This window comes from Rhinatrema bivittatum, chromosome 1 (genome assembly GCF_901001135.1).
Source record: "Rhinatrema bivittatum chromosome 1, aRhiBiv1.1, whole genome shotgun sequence".
NCBI lineage: Eukaryota > Metazoa > Chordata > Amphibia > Gymnophiona > Rhinatrematidae > Rhinatrema > Rhinatrema bivittatum.
The window spans coordinates 151346526-151364421 of record NC_042615.1 but is presented as its reverse complement, the minus strand read 5'-3'; the positions used below and the strand labels follow the sequence as shown (position 1 = coordinate 151364421).

The 17896-nt window shown below is 40.7% G+C and overlaps 1 protein-coding gene across 4 annotated transcripts in view; it reads right to left on the bottom strand.

The window, feature by feature from the left end:
- The window catches only part of YIPF7 (Yip1 domain family member 7), a 177891-nt gene that overhangs the window by 98188 nt on the left and 61807 nt on the right, over nt 1-17896 (bottom strand). For 3 of the 4 annotated variants that reach the window (XM_029588513.1, XM_029588502.1, XM_029588522.1), the window contains one exon: nt 8313-8494. In XM_029588513.1, the coding sequence (XP_029444373.1) occupies nt 8313-8494 (182 nt within the window). Of the gene's footprint in view, nt 1-211; nt 2164-8312; nt 8495-17896 lie in introns of those variants that run through there. The other variant, XM_029588532.1, reaches the window with a different exon arrangement.

Below are 17896 nucleotides of genomic sequence, written 5' to 3'. Positions count from 1 at the left end.
TGGTTACTTCTAATATATATATATAGTCTGGATTATTTTTTCCTAGTGTATTATTTTGCATTTGTACATATTAAATTTTATCTGCATGTGGGACCGAGCGGTGATTCCCACAGGCCTGGAGACAAATAAGTCTGATTCCAGCCTTTCTTAAAACAGCATATCTTTATTACAGCTTCACACATACACAAGAGTAGACTATCTTCCCTTCAGAACAATGTACTCTCTCTTACAGTTCAGTACTGCCTCCCTCAGTATTCGCAGTGTTTGGATGATGATATGTTACAGGAGCTGCTTTCCTCCTGGAAATCTGGGCCTGGCCTGGTTATTCCCCAGTCTCTGGTTATACCCTCTGAGCCCCACCTGCCTCGTAAGATCTCGCCCATAGAGCATACTCTCCTTAAGGAATTTAAGGTGGACCAGGAATCTAGCCTGGTCCTGCACAAGTAAATAGGAGAACACTAGGGGGTATTGCCTCACACTGCCTTATAGATTCCCAGTTTCTCAAGATCTTTCTGCAGTTCCTCATGGCCTGCGAATGTTTTTTTGTCACCTGCAAATCTGATCACTTCACTTGTTGATCACTTTTCCAGATTAGTAATAAATAAAACACAGGTCCTAGTGGAGGACCCTGGTGCACACAACTGCATACCTTTCTACAGTGGAAAAAAATGACCATTTAGTCCTACACTGGGTTTCCTATCTTTTAACTAGTTACCAATCCACAATAAGACATCATCACCTAGTTTTCTGAGAAGCCTGAACTCAATGGGTTGATGTCGTCTTTCAATTAAACTATGCTAGCTATGTAACCTAGTCCCTGTCACAAAAATTTAACAATAGAGAGGGAGATAAAAGTTGCTAAAAAAAATAAGTAAAATAAAGCCAGAGAACTTAGATTTCTTTTATGTAGATGTCGAGCCTATAGTCATGTATTTTGAGTTGCACTGGAACACTCTCCCCCCGGAACTTCGCCTAGAACCCTGTCTGCGAACATTCAAGAAAAAGCTGAAGGCGGCTCTTCACAAGAGCCTTTACTTAAAGTCTTTACCACCTAATACTACAGCTTTGACTATTATCCGTATTTATGCTCTTATTACTTCATTGGACTAGACCACCCCCGGATCAAAGGTCGGAGGTTAGAATGTCTGTGGCAAAGGCCCAAATATCTACTTGTTCCAGATGATACTCTTTATACTCTTTTACTCTGTGTTTGAGTTGATACTAGGCTTGTTCTTATGTTTGGATGTTTTGCCTTTCTTGAGGTTCTCTTTATTCTCTATTATGTATTCCATGTTCAATGTATTCATTCATTTATTTTGTTTGCTGTAATTTCCAATTTTTGGTTCTCTGTAAACCGAAGCGATATGTACCAGTACATGAACTCCGGTATATAAAAGCCTTTAACTAAATAAATAAATAAATAAACTTTGCAGGCATTATTGTCTACAAGTAATATGCTACTGATATTGAAGCTGGTACAATTCCATCTGTAAGTTTTCAATTTGAATCACTTTCCCATGCAGAAATTTCTAAATTGTCAAATTGATCCATGTCCTTTTTGGATTATTCAAAAACTTCAGTCTGTACCTTACCATATATTAGTAAATATTATCAATATGTTGCTGAAAGAGGGATGTGAACCCAAGAAGTTCAAAAAAGGCCACAGTACAACCTGGGCAAAAGAAAACAGAGCTATCAGCAAATATACTAACAAATTATAGGCCTATTTCAAATTTTCCTAATCTGTCTAAACTCTTGGAAAAGTATGTATTGAAGCAGCTGGAAGAGTTTGTGGAACAATACAACATTCAAAAAAGCACATGGCACTGAGTTTTTATTGGTCTCATTGTTGGACGTTCTTTGTCTCATTATTGACAGAAGTGCACTGGCATTATTAGTGCAATTAGTAATATTAGCTACATTTGATATGATTAGTTGTAAAACTATTATTGCACTCACTCCTTCAATCATTTGGGATGGGCACCACTGCTCTTTTTTTTTCTCATAGAAAACAAGTTCATAATCAACAAGAAGAGAGAAAACAAGAAGAAGTTTGCATTGGTGATAAAGGTCCTCTTGGAAAAGGATGACTTGCAGAGTCCCTCAAGTTCTGTTTTATCATCGACATTATTCGATTTGTATCTTCAGCCAATGTTTAAGATTCTGGAAAATTTAGAGGTGTGCTATTATATACATGCCGAAGATAAACAGTTGTTGTACCCTGTGAAGCAGATGGCAGCCTTCATGTGGCACTGCTTACTAGATGTTTAAAAGAGGTAAACCAATGGATGACTGTAAATAGTTTGGTATTAAACATAGATAAGTCTGTCGTTCTTTGGGTATCACGCAATAAACTTTACTTTATGACCTCTTACCTCCCATTTACTACTAAAATGACCTTGAACATTGGAATATTATCATTAGTTTTATCGTTCTCTGTTACTATGTTTGTTCTTAATTGATATATAATACGTTCGCATTATTTCATATTGTCTGTAAAGCTTGTTGCTAATGTTTTTTTGTTTATTGTAAACCGAGGTGATGTTATTAACGTGCCGCAGTATATAAAAAAATCACTAAATAAATAAATATGATGTGTTTGGTTATTGTTGGAGTGTAGCAACCTATTGTGACTGAGGTGAGAAATGTGGGTATTTTGCTTGATTCTAAATTAAATTTTAGATCCCACATGGTAGCCAGAACCAATTTTACAACTAAGAGCATTAGTCAAAACTAAGCTGGATTATTGTAATGCTTTATATGTTGTACTTCCAAATACCTTGTTTTGTTTTATACAGATAATACAAAATGCAGCTACCAGACTGATCACTGGCATTTACAAATTTAACAATGATTTCGGATCAAAATGCTCACTATTCATAAGATAGTCACAGTGAGAATCTACATTGTTTGAAGACTATTTTACTGTAGAGTGTTTCTGCTCATTTTCTGCATTCTTCAGGGCAAAATCTACTTTTTGTCCCAGCTCTTCAGAATTTTAAGTTGTAGGATGTTCATGAGTGCTTTCTTTTATTGGCTCAACAAGTTGGATTCTGACAATTTAAGTTTCACACCGGTATATAAATATCCTTGGTTTTGAATCAGTCCTACATTACACCCATAATTGTTAATATTTATTTTAAAAAACAAAAAAATGGAGCAGGCAAAATTACACTCCACATATTAAATATCCACACATCCAAGGAGATGCAACATAAATCAATGAGGTCCAAGCGTAAGTCAGTTTATAAAGAAAAAGAACTTCAAATTTTATTTTGATTTAATTTAAATCGGCAACTCCATTGCTCATCTGTCAAAATTATACAGTTCTCGATAGGGTCCCCCGACACGGACCCCGTGTTTCGCCAGACGGCTGCGTCAGGAGGGACAGTAATCGATGAAAATTTCAACAACTTGTATGCTCTGCTTGCCGTGTCAATTGTTTAAACGTGGCTCTGCATACAAGTTGTTGAAATTTTCATCGATTACTGTCCCTCCTGACGCAGCCGTCTGGCGAAACACGGGGTCCGTGTCGGGGGACCCTATCGAGAACTGTATAATTTTGACAGATGAGCAATGGAGTTGCCGATTTAAATTAAATCAAAATAAAAATTTGAAGTTCTTTTTCTTTATAAACTGACTTACGCTTGGACCTCATTGATTTATGTTGCATCTCCTTGGATGTGTGGATATTTAATATTTATTTTAACCATATATGAGTGAGGATATTTTTAGATGATGTTTTTATTTTTGTTTTTAGTTATATGTTCTGTTTCAGTAATTTATGAAAGTTTTATTGGAATCCGCACTGAACAATTATTTGGATATTTCAGAATAGAATATATAAATAAACGAAGTGAATTTCTTAATGACACAGAGCTGAGCTGGAGTGTCCAGTTTTCAGAAATATGTTTCAAACAAGACAATATTGCTTACTAGACCTATTTTGTGCATGTGGTTAACTTTTTATTTGGAACTAAAATCACACAGGCTATTACTGAAAAAGAGAATAATTTTAGATACTTTCCTTAAGTATGATTAAAAAATATCTGTGATTGGATAAATGTTACCAAAGAGCTCTACAGTTCCTAATCTACTTCTGATCCTTAACTGTAAAAATTCTCTTTAGGAATATATGAATTGAAAGGTATACACATACTGTATATATTCTCTTTATCATTCTCTTCGAAACATTGGACTTTAATTTCTTGACCTGTGACATGCATTTAATTACGTTATTTTCCTCTAATGTTTAGATAAAACTGCTGAGCTCAAGTAAAGAATAAAATGGATTGATATAACAGCTTGATACTGTAACATTACAATATATTTTATAAGGTTAACCTAATTCTAACCACCCAGAGGAGCTTCTATGTGATGAAATGGAAGATGATGAAACAAAAACTAGGCAGTTTTTACCCTCTTGAGCTCAGAAGAAAAAAGTATGTTTTCTGACCAAAATATAAGTAACCTGGAACAGAAATATTTAGAATGTCAGTGCTACCTTTTTAATTTTAATTGTTTTACTTTTACACTCAAGCGATATCTTCTGAGCTTGGAGTTATTAATATAAAAATGTTAGGTTTTTAGGAATATCCTTAAAAAAGGAAAAACATTTTTAAATTAAAATAGGAAACTGCATTGATGCCTTAGTCCTCTGTCATAATAATTATTCCATCAGTCTTCAAAATGTTTTAGATAGAAACAATATATACAATAAATAGAAAAATGATATCATTATATATTGTAACCTATGCACTAAACCAGGGGTAGGCAACTCTAGTCCTGGAGTGCCCCTGATAGGTCTCGGTTTTAGGATATCCACTAGGAGTATGCATGAGATATATTTGCATACAATGGAGATAGTGCATGCAAATATACCTCATGTATATTCATTGCTGATATTTTAAAAAACAGACCTGTTTGTAGCACTCCAGGACCGGAGTTGCCTACTTCTACAGTAACAGCTTATAGGCACGTTAAGGCCATTTAGCATGTACAAAAAATTAATGTACTTTGCACTAAGGTCCTAGCATGCATGCTATACTAGTCTGAAAAGATTTTAGCGTGCAATCACTAAAATCAATGTATACATTCATATCAAATTAGTACATGCTAAATAGCATGATATGCTGTTTAGCACCCATACTCTCACATATACATTTTTAAACCAGCCCTGGATCAGGTATTAAATGTTTAGTTCACAAGCTGTATAAAGGGTTCAGCTGTGAGCATGCTCTGTGGGTTTCAAAATGGAGGACATTTGAGTATAGAATTCCAAAATGGAGGGCATGTGAGTACAGAAGCAAGAGGAGCTGTTGCAGAAGTGGAAAAGAGGAGTAGGAGAGAATGAAAGATGCACAGGAAGAAGCCATAGAGGAGACACTAGGGGATAAGAAGTGGAAGTATAGGGAACAAGCTGAGAGGGAGAAAAGTAGAAAGAGGAAGGAGAAAGCACTGATAGAGGAGGAGACCAGGAGCAGCAGAGCACAGCAAGGAGACTGCTGCACCCATATATGTTCAGGTCCAGAGGAAAAGGTAATCCACATTACTGCTTCAGCTCAGAAGCCATTAGAACTGCAGATATTAGGATGGAGAAAAGCACTTTCTCCAGATGTTACCAGGTCCTGCTAGCCCTACATCGATGAGTTGCGATATACATTTAATATTCTGATCACAGGCAAAAATAGTAAGACCTCAAAAAAGTTTTTATGATGTTGCCAGGCTACTTAACATGATAGGTGCGATAGATTGCAAGCATATATTTATTTATTATTTTTTATATACTGACATTTGATCTGAGATATCACATCAGTTTACATTCAGGTACTGAGGGTAAGTTTGTACCTGAGGTAATGGAGGGTACCTGATTTTGTACCTGAGGCAATGGAGGGTAAAGTGACTTGCCCAAGGTCACATGGAGCGATAGCAGGACTCAAATGCTGGTCTCCTGGTTCATAGCCCACTGCTCTAACCACTAGGCTATTCCTAGTACTTCTTGAAAGAGAAGAGGCCTTTCAGAACGGAAAATCCTTTCATTTCATGAATGTGCAAGGGGTGTGTGATCTGCACATGCAAATTTTATATATGCTGGTCAGATATCCTGGGTCCTACCATGACTCCTTTTTTTCTGTGGCACTCCACCCTCTTTGACCACTTCAAGGACGATTGTTACAACAGATGGGGGCTAGTGCCTACAAAGTAAATATTACTTTATCTTATCTATCCTTAAGTCTCAAACTCCACATCTTTCTTATTTTACATCCAGTGTTCACCTAGCTAAGCCATGCAAACCTAAAAGAGGCAGTTTGAGGCAATATACATGCCTGAAACCAAATTGGCACACATACACACTTATTTGCTGCCATCATCATGGATGCAGGGTTGTACCAGGGTAATTGGTAAGAATGATATCCTCAAAAAATATCAGCATAAATGGTGAGCCAGTCAATACCTAGGAATCTCAATGCAGCTCACTTTTGCCATGGTTTCCTCCTAGATGACATAGGAAGTGGGTGTCAACCATGAATCCTCACTCTGGTAACTGTGCTGAGGACTTGAATGGTCAGGAGGTACAACAAAGCACAAGCATCCATTTGCTCAAAAATAAAGTGGGTATTTGAAGTATTAAAAAGCTGTTTTAGGTTTTTGAGTCACTTAGAGGGGGCCTTAAAATATTCCTCTGAAAAAGTGGCTATGAATGTATTTACCTGCTGTATTCTTTACAACATTGCAGAAATGTACCGTGTTAAAGCCCACATTAATCCCCTCCTCCCACCAGTGGGCCAGATTTAAGATTTTGGGCAAAAATTAGTCCAGCAAATATAAAAACCTGAAACTTGGTTTGCACAATTTTGAGACACAGTACTAATTATTCAGCATGTGACTCATGCACACACAATGTACATACTCGGCAAGCATCAACAGTTCATTGGCTTTTGATTGTAACATAAATGATTATCTGGTTTGCTGTGTGTATGTATTCACACTAGGGTGTACAACGATTTAACACTAAATGTCCCTACTCACTAGTGATCTATTTGAATAAATTCCATCATGTCACTGGCATAAACAGACAGATTAGGTGGAGGGAGAGGAAAAGCTATTCTTTCTCCAGAGAGACCCGGGGCAATCACAAGTAGCAAAGATGAGAGACATAGGATGAGGACCAGGACCCTCCTACCAAACTCAGAAGGCATTATTGTTTTCTAGAAAAATCAGGTAGAGATTCAGGGTTGGCTGAGAATCTGGAAGAGCTGCCAGCTTCTCCCATTCCCACTGTAAGTATGGAACAAGGGGGAAAAAAAGGTTGATTCAGTGCAAGATGGCAGCAGGAGCAGAGGAGGCACAATTGGTGAACATCGGTGTAAGTGAGCACAGCACTCTCTATTCCATTCTGATGATGATCTGTGGCAAATCTTTGCAAAATGAATCATCTCTGGAATTTGAAGACTAAGAGAAGGGGATATTGAAAAGTTAGTAGCTGGGGAGGGTTTGCAGAATCCAGTTAACTAGTGTGTTATTTAGTGAGTAGCGGCAAAAATCAAAGTCACCAAGGCAATAAGTCATCCTGCTGGGGCCAAGACCACCCCTAGGGGAAAGCAAAGCCCCATCCCCTATCTACCTCTCTTATACTGGCTGTAATTAATTGTAAGAAATGAGCATAGGATGTCTTTCAGCTATGCAGAGTGACATCCTGCTTTCGCCAGCTGGCCCTCCCAGACCACACATGCTGTGACAGTCATGTTACTATCTTTTTAAATGTAGTGAGAGGAGTCCAAGATGGAAATTTTTTCCCAGTTCTTTCTTGAGACCTTTTTTTATGATTCCATTCCAATCGAATTGCACATAGTAAAAGAAAAAAGATTGTCATGTGAGAGTTCCCATGATTTTCCATAGGAAAAAAAGAAAATAAAAATATATTTTTTCTATAGAAAAGAATGGGAGTTACATGGTCAAATGGGAGGTCCCTGGGTAACTCCTATTTTGAGCAGAGAGAGAGAAAAAGATAATCTTATTACTGAAAGCTGAGGAAAAAGTTGATCATGAAGTAGACAGATCCTACTGTGTTCTTTTTAAGCTGTCTACAATTATGTTCTCTAGGCTGGTTAACATTAGAGACACTGTAAATCTCATCTGAGGGGCAGCTAGAACTGGAAGTAATGCAAGTTTCATGCACATAGACTCAATAAGAAAATCAATGGGCTTGAAGATTTGTGCTCACTGCTACCATTTTCTGATACAAGTGATTAAGGTAGACAGATTACATCTTCTGCATAGCAATGTAGTAAGCATGAACCACAGATACTTACTGTAGTGAAAAGAATACTGCACAGCTGGACAGAATAACCATAGGTAACAGGCAGTAACCCAGCACACTTGCGACACATCCATATGAGACATGTGTTATACTCATCAGGTTCAGTAAAGCATGTATTCCTAGGCATCCAAAAGTACTCATGCCATAGACGTAGCCAAAATGAATCTTTCCTGCCTGTATAAGAATGACAAAAAAAAACAAAAAACGGTCTTAAAGATAATGAGCAACAGAAAGGAAAACACTTTTAGGTCTATATTCAAAAAAACTTGTCTAAGGCCTGGATTTATCAAAATGCGGTAAGTATTGCATGTGATAGCAAAAGGGGTGTGGTTTATGCAAATATTCATTTTATTGTGCTAATTACCTATGTGAAGAGCCAAGTTAGTGCAAATTGTGATAACATTATTAGACTTTGTGATAGGAGCCAGACCTGTTGTATTTCCTACATATAATCACTGGGGAGACCATGTTTAGTAGTTTTAAGCTCCTGAGGGAGGGAGGGAGAGAGAGAGAGAGACTGGCCATAATGTCATCTCCCTAGAAAGGTATTTATATCCCTATGGTAGGCCCACCTAGTAACTCGAGGTGAGGGTTAGGTATCACTGTAGGGGGTTAGGGGCCCCCTTGACATTCAATGTTAGATGTACGAACAGAACAGTGGTCTCTTGTGAACATTTGATGACCCTCGGAGTGAGGAAACTCACTCCAAGATGAGATTTGGGCAATGTTCTCTCAACCTAGCTTGATGGACTTTCTACCTGGGTAACATCAAGCTAAGTGGAGAGAACATTGCCCAAATCTCATCTTGGAATGAGTTTCCTCACTCCGAGGGTCATCAAATGTTCACAAGAGACTACTGTTCTGTTCGTACATCTAACATTGAATGTCAAAGGGGCCCCTAACCCCCTACATGGATACCTAAACCTCACCTCGCATTACTAGGTGGGCCTACCATAGGGATACAAATACCTCATCTAGGGAGATGACATTATGGCCAATCTGTCTGTCTCTCTCTCTCTCCCTCCATCACACAAGGCAATAACACCTTACGTCACGGCAGCTAATGCAATTCAAAAAGGTGTTGTTAAAATCAGCATTAAGTCTGTGCGATAGCTCTTCACAGCCAGGCAAACCCAGCCCACACTCCTCCTTATTTGCATCGCACCATAAGATATGGTGCTATCGCATGCGTTAAACACATTTTCGCATGCGCTAAGCGCTTAACGCATGTGGAAAAAGCCTTAGCACATTTTGATAAATGACCCCCTAAGTCAAAAACTTGGCCAGCCAAAATTGGGGTTTAAATATATTCCTCCTCTTCAACAATCCAAGTTTCATCTAGATAAGTCATTATCTGGAAAAAGGCACTCTGGGATGGAGCAAAGTTATCTGGATAACTTAGCCAATATTCAGCTGTATCCGGCTAACTGGGAGATGCATCAAACCTCAATAGGGCTCTAATTCACGTTAAACAGCGTATACTGTGCAATATACACAATATTTTACATAGCCCTGCCCAGATTCCCTCCCTATTACAATTAGCTACTTTGCATGCGATTTTCATGTATGAATTTTGCAAAGCCATGCTAAGCAGCTCATTAATAGGCAGTTTGATGTTTCACAGCCAGCTTAGGGGGTTATTTTCCAACTCGCATTATGGCCTTTTCGTATGCAAAAAACACCATAACGCACAGTGCGATGCTAATTTGGAAAAGGGGGTGGAGTTTGGGACAAGATTCCATCAAACCTTTGTGATTTTTCCGCAAATAGCATTTTGAGAGAGAAAGAGAGCCTCTGGGGGTGGCACCATAGTAATGGAGAGATTACTTACCTGATAATCTCGTTTTCCTTAGTGTAGGCAGATGGACTCATTACAAATGGGTATAGTGTGCTCGTGCTAGCAGTTGGAGACAGATCTGACGTCAGCACATGGTACATATACCCCTGCAGGAAGTGCAGCAACTCAGTAATCTTCCTTGCAAAAGCTTCATGGATATATGTATGACTGACCAATTGATTAACCAAACGTGATTAACCTGACCGATTGATAGTAGCTGGAGACCGCCAGTGTTCTCAACCGGAAGGCGTCGACACCCGGTAGGGTGGATGCCCTATGTAAGAAAAACATGGCTTACCTCGAATTGGTGAAACCCCATATCTATCGGCAGCCTGGCGGGATGCTGAGTCCATCTGCCTACACTAAGGAAAACGAGATTATCAGGTAAGTAATCTCTCCATTTCCTAGCGTGTAGCAGATGGACTCATTACAAATGGGATGTACAAAAGCTACTCCCGGAATGGGTGGGAGGCTGCCCGAGGTCCATTTAGGATTGCCCTTGCAAATGCTGTATCCTCCCTGGCCTGGACGTCCAGACGGTAGAATCTGGAGAAGGTATGGAGGGAGGACCACGTTGCCGCTTTACATATCTCTGCAGGCGACAGCATCCTAGTTTCTGCCCAGGAGGCCGCTTGGGCTCTGGTAGAGTGAGCCTTGACCCGTAGAGGTGGTGGTTTTCCCGCTTCTACGTAGGCCGCCTTGATAACTTCCTTGATCCAGCGAGCAATAGTCGCCCGTGAGTCCGCTTCTCCTTGCTTCTTCCCACTGTGAAGGACGAACAGGTGGTCCGTCTTTCGTACTGCTTCCGACATTTCCAGGTATCTGGACAGCAGCCTGTCGATGTCGAGATGGCGCAGTCTTCGACCTTCTTCTGACTTCTTCAAACCTTCCGTGGTTGGCAAGGATATGGTTTGGTTAAGGTGGAAGTGTGAGACTACTTTGGGTAAGAAGGAAGGAACTGTGCGAAGATGGATAGCCCCTGGAGTGATTCTGAGAAACGGATCGTGGCAGGACAGCGCTTGTAGCTCTGAGATGCGGCGTGCTGAGCATACGGCCAGCAAGAACACCATCTTCAAGGTTAACAAACGGAGGGACAGGCCCCAGAGGAGTCTGAAGGCGGGTCCCGCTAGGAATTCCAAGACTAGGTTGAGGTTCCACAGGGGCACTGGCCACTTCAGTGGCGGGCGAATGTGTTTGACTCCTTTCAGGAAACATGAAACGTCTGGGTGTGTGGCAATGCTGTTGCTGGCACTCCTGGGGCCGTAGCAGGATAGCGCTGCCACCTGAACTTTGATTGAACTGAGGGACAGACCCTTCTGAAGTCCATCTTGCAGGAAATCCAGAATGATGAGGATGTTAGCGGCATGCGGATTGGTGCTGCAAGTTTCGCACCAGGCTTCAAATAGTGATGTGGAGAACTTGCGTGCTCGGAGGAGTGTGTCTATTACCTGCCCAGAGTATCCCCTTTTCTTCAGTCTAGCCCTCTCAATGGCCAGACCGTAAGAGAGAATTGAGCTGGATTCTCGTGGAGGATGGGACCTTGTCGTTATAATTTGGAAAAACGCTCAGCGAGCGTAAGGTAGCTCCAAACTGCTTTGGAGACGGAAATTACCTAGTTGCTGCACTTCCTGCAGGGGTATATGTACCATGTGCTGACGTCAGATCCGTCTCCAACTGCTAGGACGAGCACACTATACCCATTTGTAATGAGTCCATCTGCTACACGCTAGGAAAACAGCTATTTATGCTACTATAGGAGGCCCACCTAGTAACTCAAGGTGAGGTTTAGGCAATAGTGTAGGGGTTAGGGGCCATGTTGACATGCAGAGTGACACGTACGAACAGAACAGTGCACTCTTGTGAAGATTTGATGACCTTCGGAGTGAGGAAACACAAAGATGAGATTTGTACAATGTTCTCTCAACCTAGCTTGATGTTACCCAGGTTGACAGTTCATCAAGTTATCGTACTCTGCAGTAATACCTATGTGAAACGCTAAGATAGCCTATTTTTCCCAATGTGCACTATTACCATAAAACACGCCCCTCTTCCTATTGCATGCGATAGTTTGATGAATCTAGCCCTTAGAAAGCTGGCAGCCGCAATAAGTTAACAACACCTCCTCGGAAAATGGTCATCTAAAGTGGGAGCCTCGGAACTTGAGTCAGTAGAAAAAAACAACTCTTGAATAATTCCTTCAACTCTTCATAAAGGGGAATATAGAAAAACCCAGAACACCTTAAAAGACTTGCTCCAGATATCTGGCTCGGCCAAACTTAAACTAATACAACAGAGAATCCTGGTCCTGGGTGCAGGTCCCTAGGAAAGAAGTATAACTAGCCAGGTCTGGGTGAAAACAAGAGGCCCAGGAGAGAGAAGGAAGCCTAGAGAAAGAGAATAATGCTGAACAATAAATTGTAATTCTGCCTTTTGTGAACTGCGAAGAATAGCAAAGCTGCTTTTATTTTATTTCTTGTCATTAAATAAAGAAGTTTATATGAGATTTGCCTAAGTCCAGCTTGAGTCTGCTCTCTGGATACTCTAAAGGCCATTCATGTTGCTGAACTGTTTCTGAAGAAACTAACCCCTAGATTCATCAAAATGCTATCATTTCACATGAATAATGCCCGTGATAAGAAAAAAAGAGCATGTCTATGATAATTTTTGAAATACTGTACTGTGCATAGGTAGTATTGTAGGGTGCATTAAAGTTTATTTTCTTGGGAGAGAGAGAGAGAGAGACTCTTTATAAGGTCATCATAGTATTCAACAATTTATATCACTATAGGAGGGTCAGTTAATAACTTGAGGTGAGGTTTTGGTGGTGGTTTAGGGTTTTGGGGCCACTTTTATATGCAGAGTGACGTACGAACAGCACAGTATACCTCAATGAAGATTTGATGTCATTTGGAGTGAGGAAAGACTCACAATGTTACAATGCCGCCACGGGACAAGCCAGTGAGCGGCCTCTCACCTTTCTCCAGCTCGATGCCATTGCCCTCTCATGGTGGGGGTGCCGCTACTGAAGCCTCGCTAGCCCTGTCTTGCGGCATGGAGCCTCCTTTGTGTTGCCCTCCTCCTGCAGCTGGGTGCCACCATCACCCTGGCCTTCCCATGCGGCCAGGAACCGCTTTTGGGGCCTCTCTGCAGTGGGAGAGCTGCCGCTGATGTCGCTGGCCTCCTCGCGGCAGGAGTGCCGCTGCCATTCTCCTCCATTATGGCCAGGGTGCCACCGACGCCGCTGATGCTGACTCCATCCTGGCCTAGCTCCTGCTTAGTCATGTGGTCGCACCTCTCTTCTGTATTTAAAGGGCCAGTGGCAGGAAAAGCCCTACGACTCCAACTTGTGATGTCATTCCTTATCCCATGTTCAGTCCTATAAAAGGGCTTCTCTTCAGTTCCTCATGGCCTTTGCAAGGAGCTTGCCTGCTCCTGGATGCTCCATTCCAGTTCTTCATCCAGGAGGCTCCGAGGTCCATCGTCTCTCCTTCAAGGTCTGTGGGAGCTCCCTTGTCTTCGTCTGTGGTTCCTGGTCTCTCATCAGATCCTGCATCCTTGTCTTTCTCTTGCCTTGATGTTCCTATCTCCAGATGGTCCTGTCTTTGGTCCTCATCTCCAGTTGTCCCAGTACTTCAGTTCCTGTGACAAGTTGTCCCTGTTCCTCCAGTTCCTTGCTCCGGGTATTCTAGCCTTGACTCACCATCAGATTCCACCTCCAGGATGACATCCTGAGTTTCCCCGAATCCGTGTCTGAATCTGAGCTTGAGTCCTGTTCCGGTCATTGGAGCCTTTTTTCCGGTTGGATCTGTCTTCAAGTGCTGCCCGGATTCGTCTTCTGTCCTGAGCTTCAGTCCTGTGCTTGTACAGCACTCTGCATGGTCCGCGACCAGCCTCTTCAGGTTGTGTAGGGCACACAGTGGGACAGGGTGGTCCACGACCAACCCACAGGGGCTGTGTAGGCCGCCCTGAGGGGCAGTGCCTGCCTAAGTCTCAAAGTGCCTCTTCTCGCCCAAGTCTCCAAGTGCCTATGTCTCATCCTTGTTCTACAGTCATCGCCTGTCCTCGACCTCTGTCCATCCTGTCTCACCTGCTAATTCCCAAGCGGTGGGTCCAAAAGGGCTATTGAGTGGCTGGAGGGCTAGTTACACGTCCTCCATAGCAGAAGTAAAATTACACAGCAGGGAACCCCAGTGCACACCTATGGGTATAAGTATGTATGCGCAAATTTGAAGTTGAAATCCAGGAATGCCCATGTCCTGCCTAGAGGATGCCCCCACCCCCACCCTTTTTTGGTACTTTTCATTTGTGCACACAAAGGGAGATACATGCTTACTCGTGTGGCTTTTAAAATCCATCGGCATGTGCTGGACCGACATATTCATGTATTTCCCAGTTTTAGCAAGCTCTAGGCTTTTAAAATTCATTTTTAAGAGTTTTTTGTATCTCTCTATCCAATATAGTCCAATTTAGCATATCTGGTTTAGATATCAGAATAGACAAAAGGTATTTGTTGCACAAATAAAAGCTACTATTTTAGATTATAATGAGAATAAAAGATATGTAAAAAATGTGCTCAAGGCTGTACTGTTAGACTTTTTGGCTCCATGAACAAGATAAAGGATAATGATAGTTGGTAGAAACTAGATATAATGAAATGTGATCCTTTCTTAACAGTAACAAAATGTGCAGTGCTTGTAGATAACTGTAGATTATTATAATTAGAATCTAGGCCATGCTGACCTGTTGATTAATCAGGATCTAAGAGATCTGTGGCTTGAATAAAATGCAAAGATAAATCTATCAATGGTCAAGATAAGATAAAATGCTGAAGATATTTTGCTTTATCATGCTGACCTTGTATCTAGAAACAATATATAAGTCTGATTGTATGTAATGGATTTTGAGAATGCCCACTGAGAATCAGTGGCATAGCCATGGGTGGGCAGTCGCAAAAGGTAGTATAGAGGTTGGGAGGATTTTAGGATAGGGCTGGGTGGGGATAGGTTGGGGGAAGGAGTGGGAAGGTTAGATTAGGGGGAAGGGAATGGGTGAAGGCCGCATGTGTCGGCGCATGCCGGGTGCACAATTGTACACCCCCTTGCGCACGCCAACCCCCGATTTTATAACATGTGTGCACCTGCGTGCGCACGTTATAAAATCGGGCGTCCATGTGTGCACACCGGGTAGCGCGCACACATGAACACCCGCGCGCTTCTTTGAAAATCTACCCCTATATGTATAAGTGGGAAATCTTCCCCTGGGAACACCTTCGCTCAATTAATATGCACAAAAATGAAACACACACATAAGTTTACCTGTATATCAGGCAGACAATTATATAAAAGTAAATTTCTGCATACAAATCTATTTTATCCCTCAGAAATCCTTTTGAAAATTTCCCTCCCTCCCTAAGGTGCAATTTTCAAAGGTATTTCCACAAGTAACACAGTGTCTAATATGCAGATATATGGGTTATTTGAAAATTTCCCACACGCTCTGCATGTGAAAGTACATGCTTAGTGCCAGTACGTGCATATTTTTCCATGCAGAGAGAATAGGCATTTCTGGGGACAATGCCTGGGATGGGTTAGCCCTTACACACATATTCACACAGTTATGTACGTATATGTACACATGCAATTTCTCTGGGAAAAGTATTCTGGCAAATAGCAGATACAGATTTGTGCACATACTTTTTTCAATCTAATTTTCAAAGGGAACATTTTCCCTTTGAAAACTTGACATAAAATCTATGGGTAAAATATACCCTGCAGACATTACACTTCTGCGCAAACTTTGAAAGTTGCTCTCATGGTGGTCTTCTACTAATGTGGTTAAAATAATCAAATAAATTATTCTACTCTATTTTTCTCAGAATCAGTAGAAGTTTCTTTCATAAACTACTTTCAAGGATCCACTTTCAATATGACCTCAGGTTTATATCTCAGATTTAATTATTTATAAAATGTAGAGTCTGCTGATCCACAATTCTCAGCAGAGAAGATATTATATCCACAATCAATAAAAAAAAACAAAACAAAGAATCATAACACAAATCAATAAAAAAAATTTTCAATGCCTTGCCTTATGCATATGGGAAATGATTTTTTATTGATTAAGCACCATGGATGAAGAGAGAAGCATAAGGAAATAGCAGATGTAGGGAGAACAGACAAACAAAAATAGTTTATAGATTTAAAAATGAAAACCAAACTAGAAGAAAAGAAAGGAAAATTCTTTCTCTGAGGAAGGTATATGTATTCTGGAGTAGGACTGACATATCTTGTTTACTAGGGTTAAACTGAATATATCAATTGGTTTTCCTGTTATATCAATTGTTTCAAGGCAATATATACATATCTGTCTGCAAGTGTGAAATTGTATTTTGTGTGTTACCAGCAAATGCTTGTGTGACAATCTGGATGCTGTATCCATTTCATGCACATGTGACTAAGCAAGTCGTTGCATGTTTAGACTACTTTCCTGTGGTTGCGCCATCAGTGCTACAAGCATATAGTAGTATCCTTTGGTTGTTTATTATAAAGTAGACTTTCAAAATTGTTCTGAGCCCCCAAATTAGCTGCCTAAGCCATAGTCAGTTAAGTTAAGCCAATTTTCAGCCAGATCCCATCTGGCTGTGTTGCATCCAGTGGCAGTTTTCTGCCAGGTCTGTTTCATTGCAGCTGGAGTGGAAGTAGAAGGCTGCCACGGGCCTTGGTACCATTGTTTATTTCAGAAAATTACCACTGGTTGTGACTGAAAATAACCTAAATCTAAATTATCAAAGTCTAGTTGTGCCAGAGGGTAAAGACACAGGGCACCATTTCCAGTCATAAACATGTACAACAGGGTGAGTTGAGCCCTCTCGCTTCTCCAAAGGATCTGCCCTCCTATCCCTGCTTTACTGGCACCAGCAGACACAGCAACATCACATGGGACTGGGCTTCCCTGACTCTGCCCACAGGTGATATCTTTCAGTGGCTTCCAATTTATTTTACTTATTTGTTTAAAATTTTAGATAACCAATCATCAGCAAAGCTATCAACAGTGATTTACAACAAAACATCCATAAAATACATAAAACAAACTGAAAAACAAAAACATGATCCTCCCTCAATGCAGCACTCCACCCCATTACATGTCTATACCACTATATATGTATACAGGCTCCCAATTTCTCAAATACTCGGAAACAAGAAAGCCTTAACATGCTACATAACGTTTAATAGTTCGGGCATTGAACATACTATAACTGGGAGAACATTCCAAAGTTGTGGGGCTAGTGAAAACTCTCTTATCAAAACTCTTAACGATTTTTGACGATTTAAAATATATCTGACAATTGTTTTAAATCATCAAAAAATGATTCACATCCCTACTAATTACAAAAAAGAAACAGCAAATATGGAAGCACCAAAATTCTCATGTATATAATAGGCAAGCAGATAGACAGAGCAGTAACAATGGTGGTATTAGGAGTATGGCAGGCTGAGGTAGGCATCAAACTGCAAGTCCTCTATTGTGGTACTAGGGATATGGCCTGATTTTTTTTTGGCTGACTGAAACGTTTAACATGCTCAGAACATGCAAAGGGTTACTCTAATGAGGGTGGTTTGGTTTTCTGGTAAGCTGAATAGGTTGTTTTAGTTAGAAACTTTTTCCTATAGTCTATAACAGAACTCTGGCTGTTCTCTTTCCTGATTTTCTGGTTTTGCATGAGTTCTTGCTTCCTGTCTGAT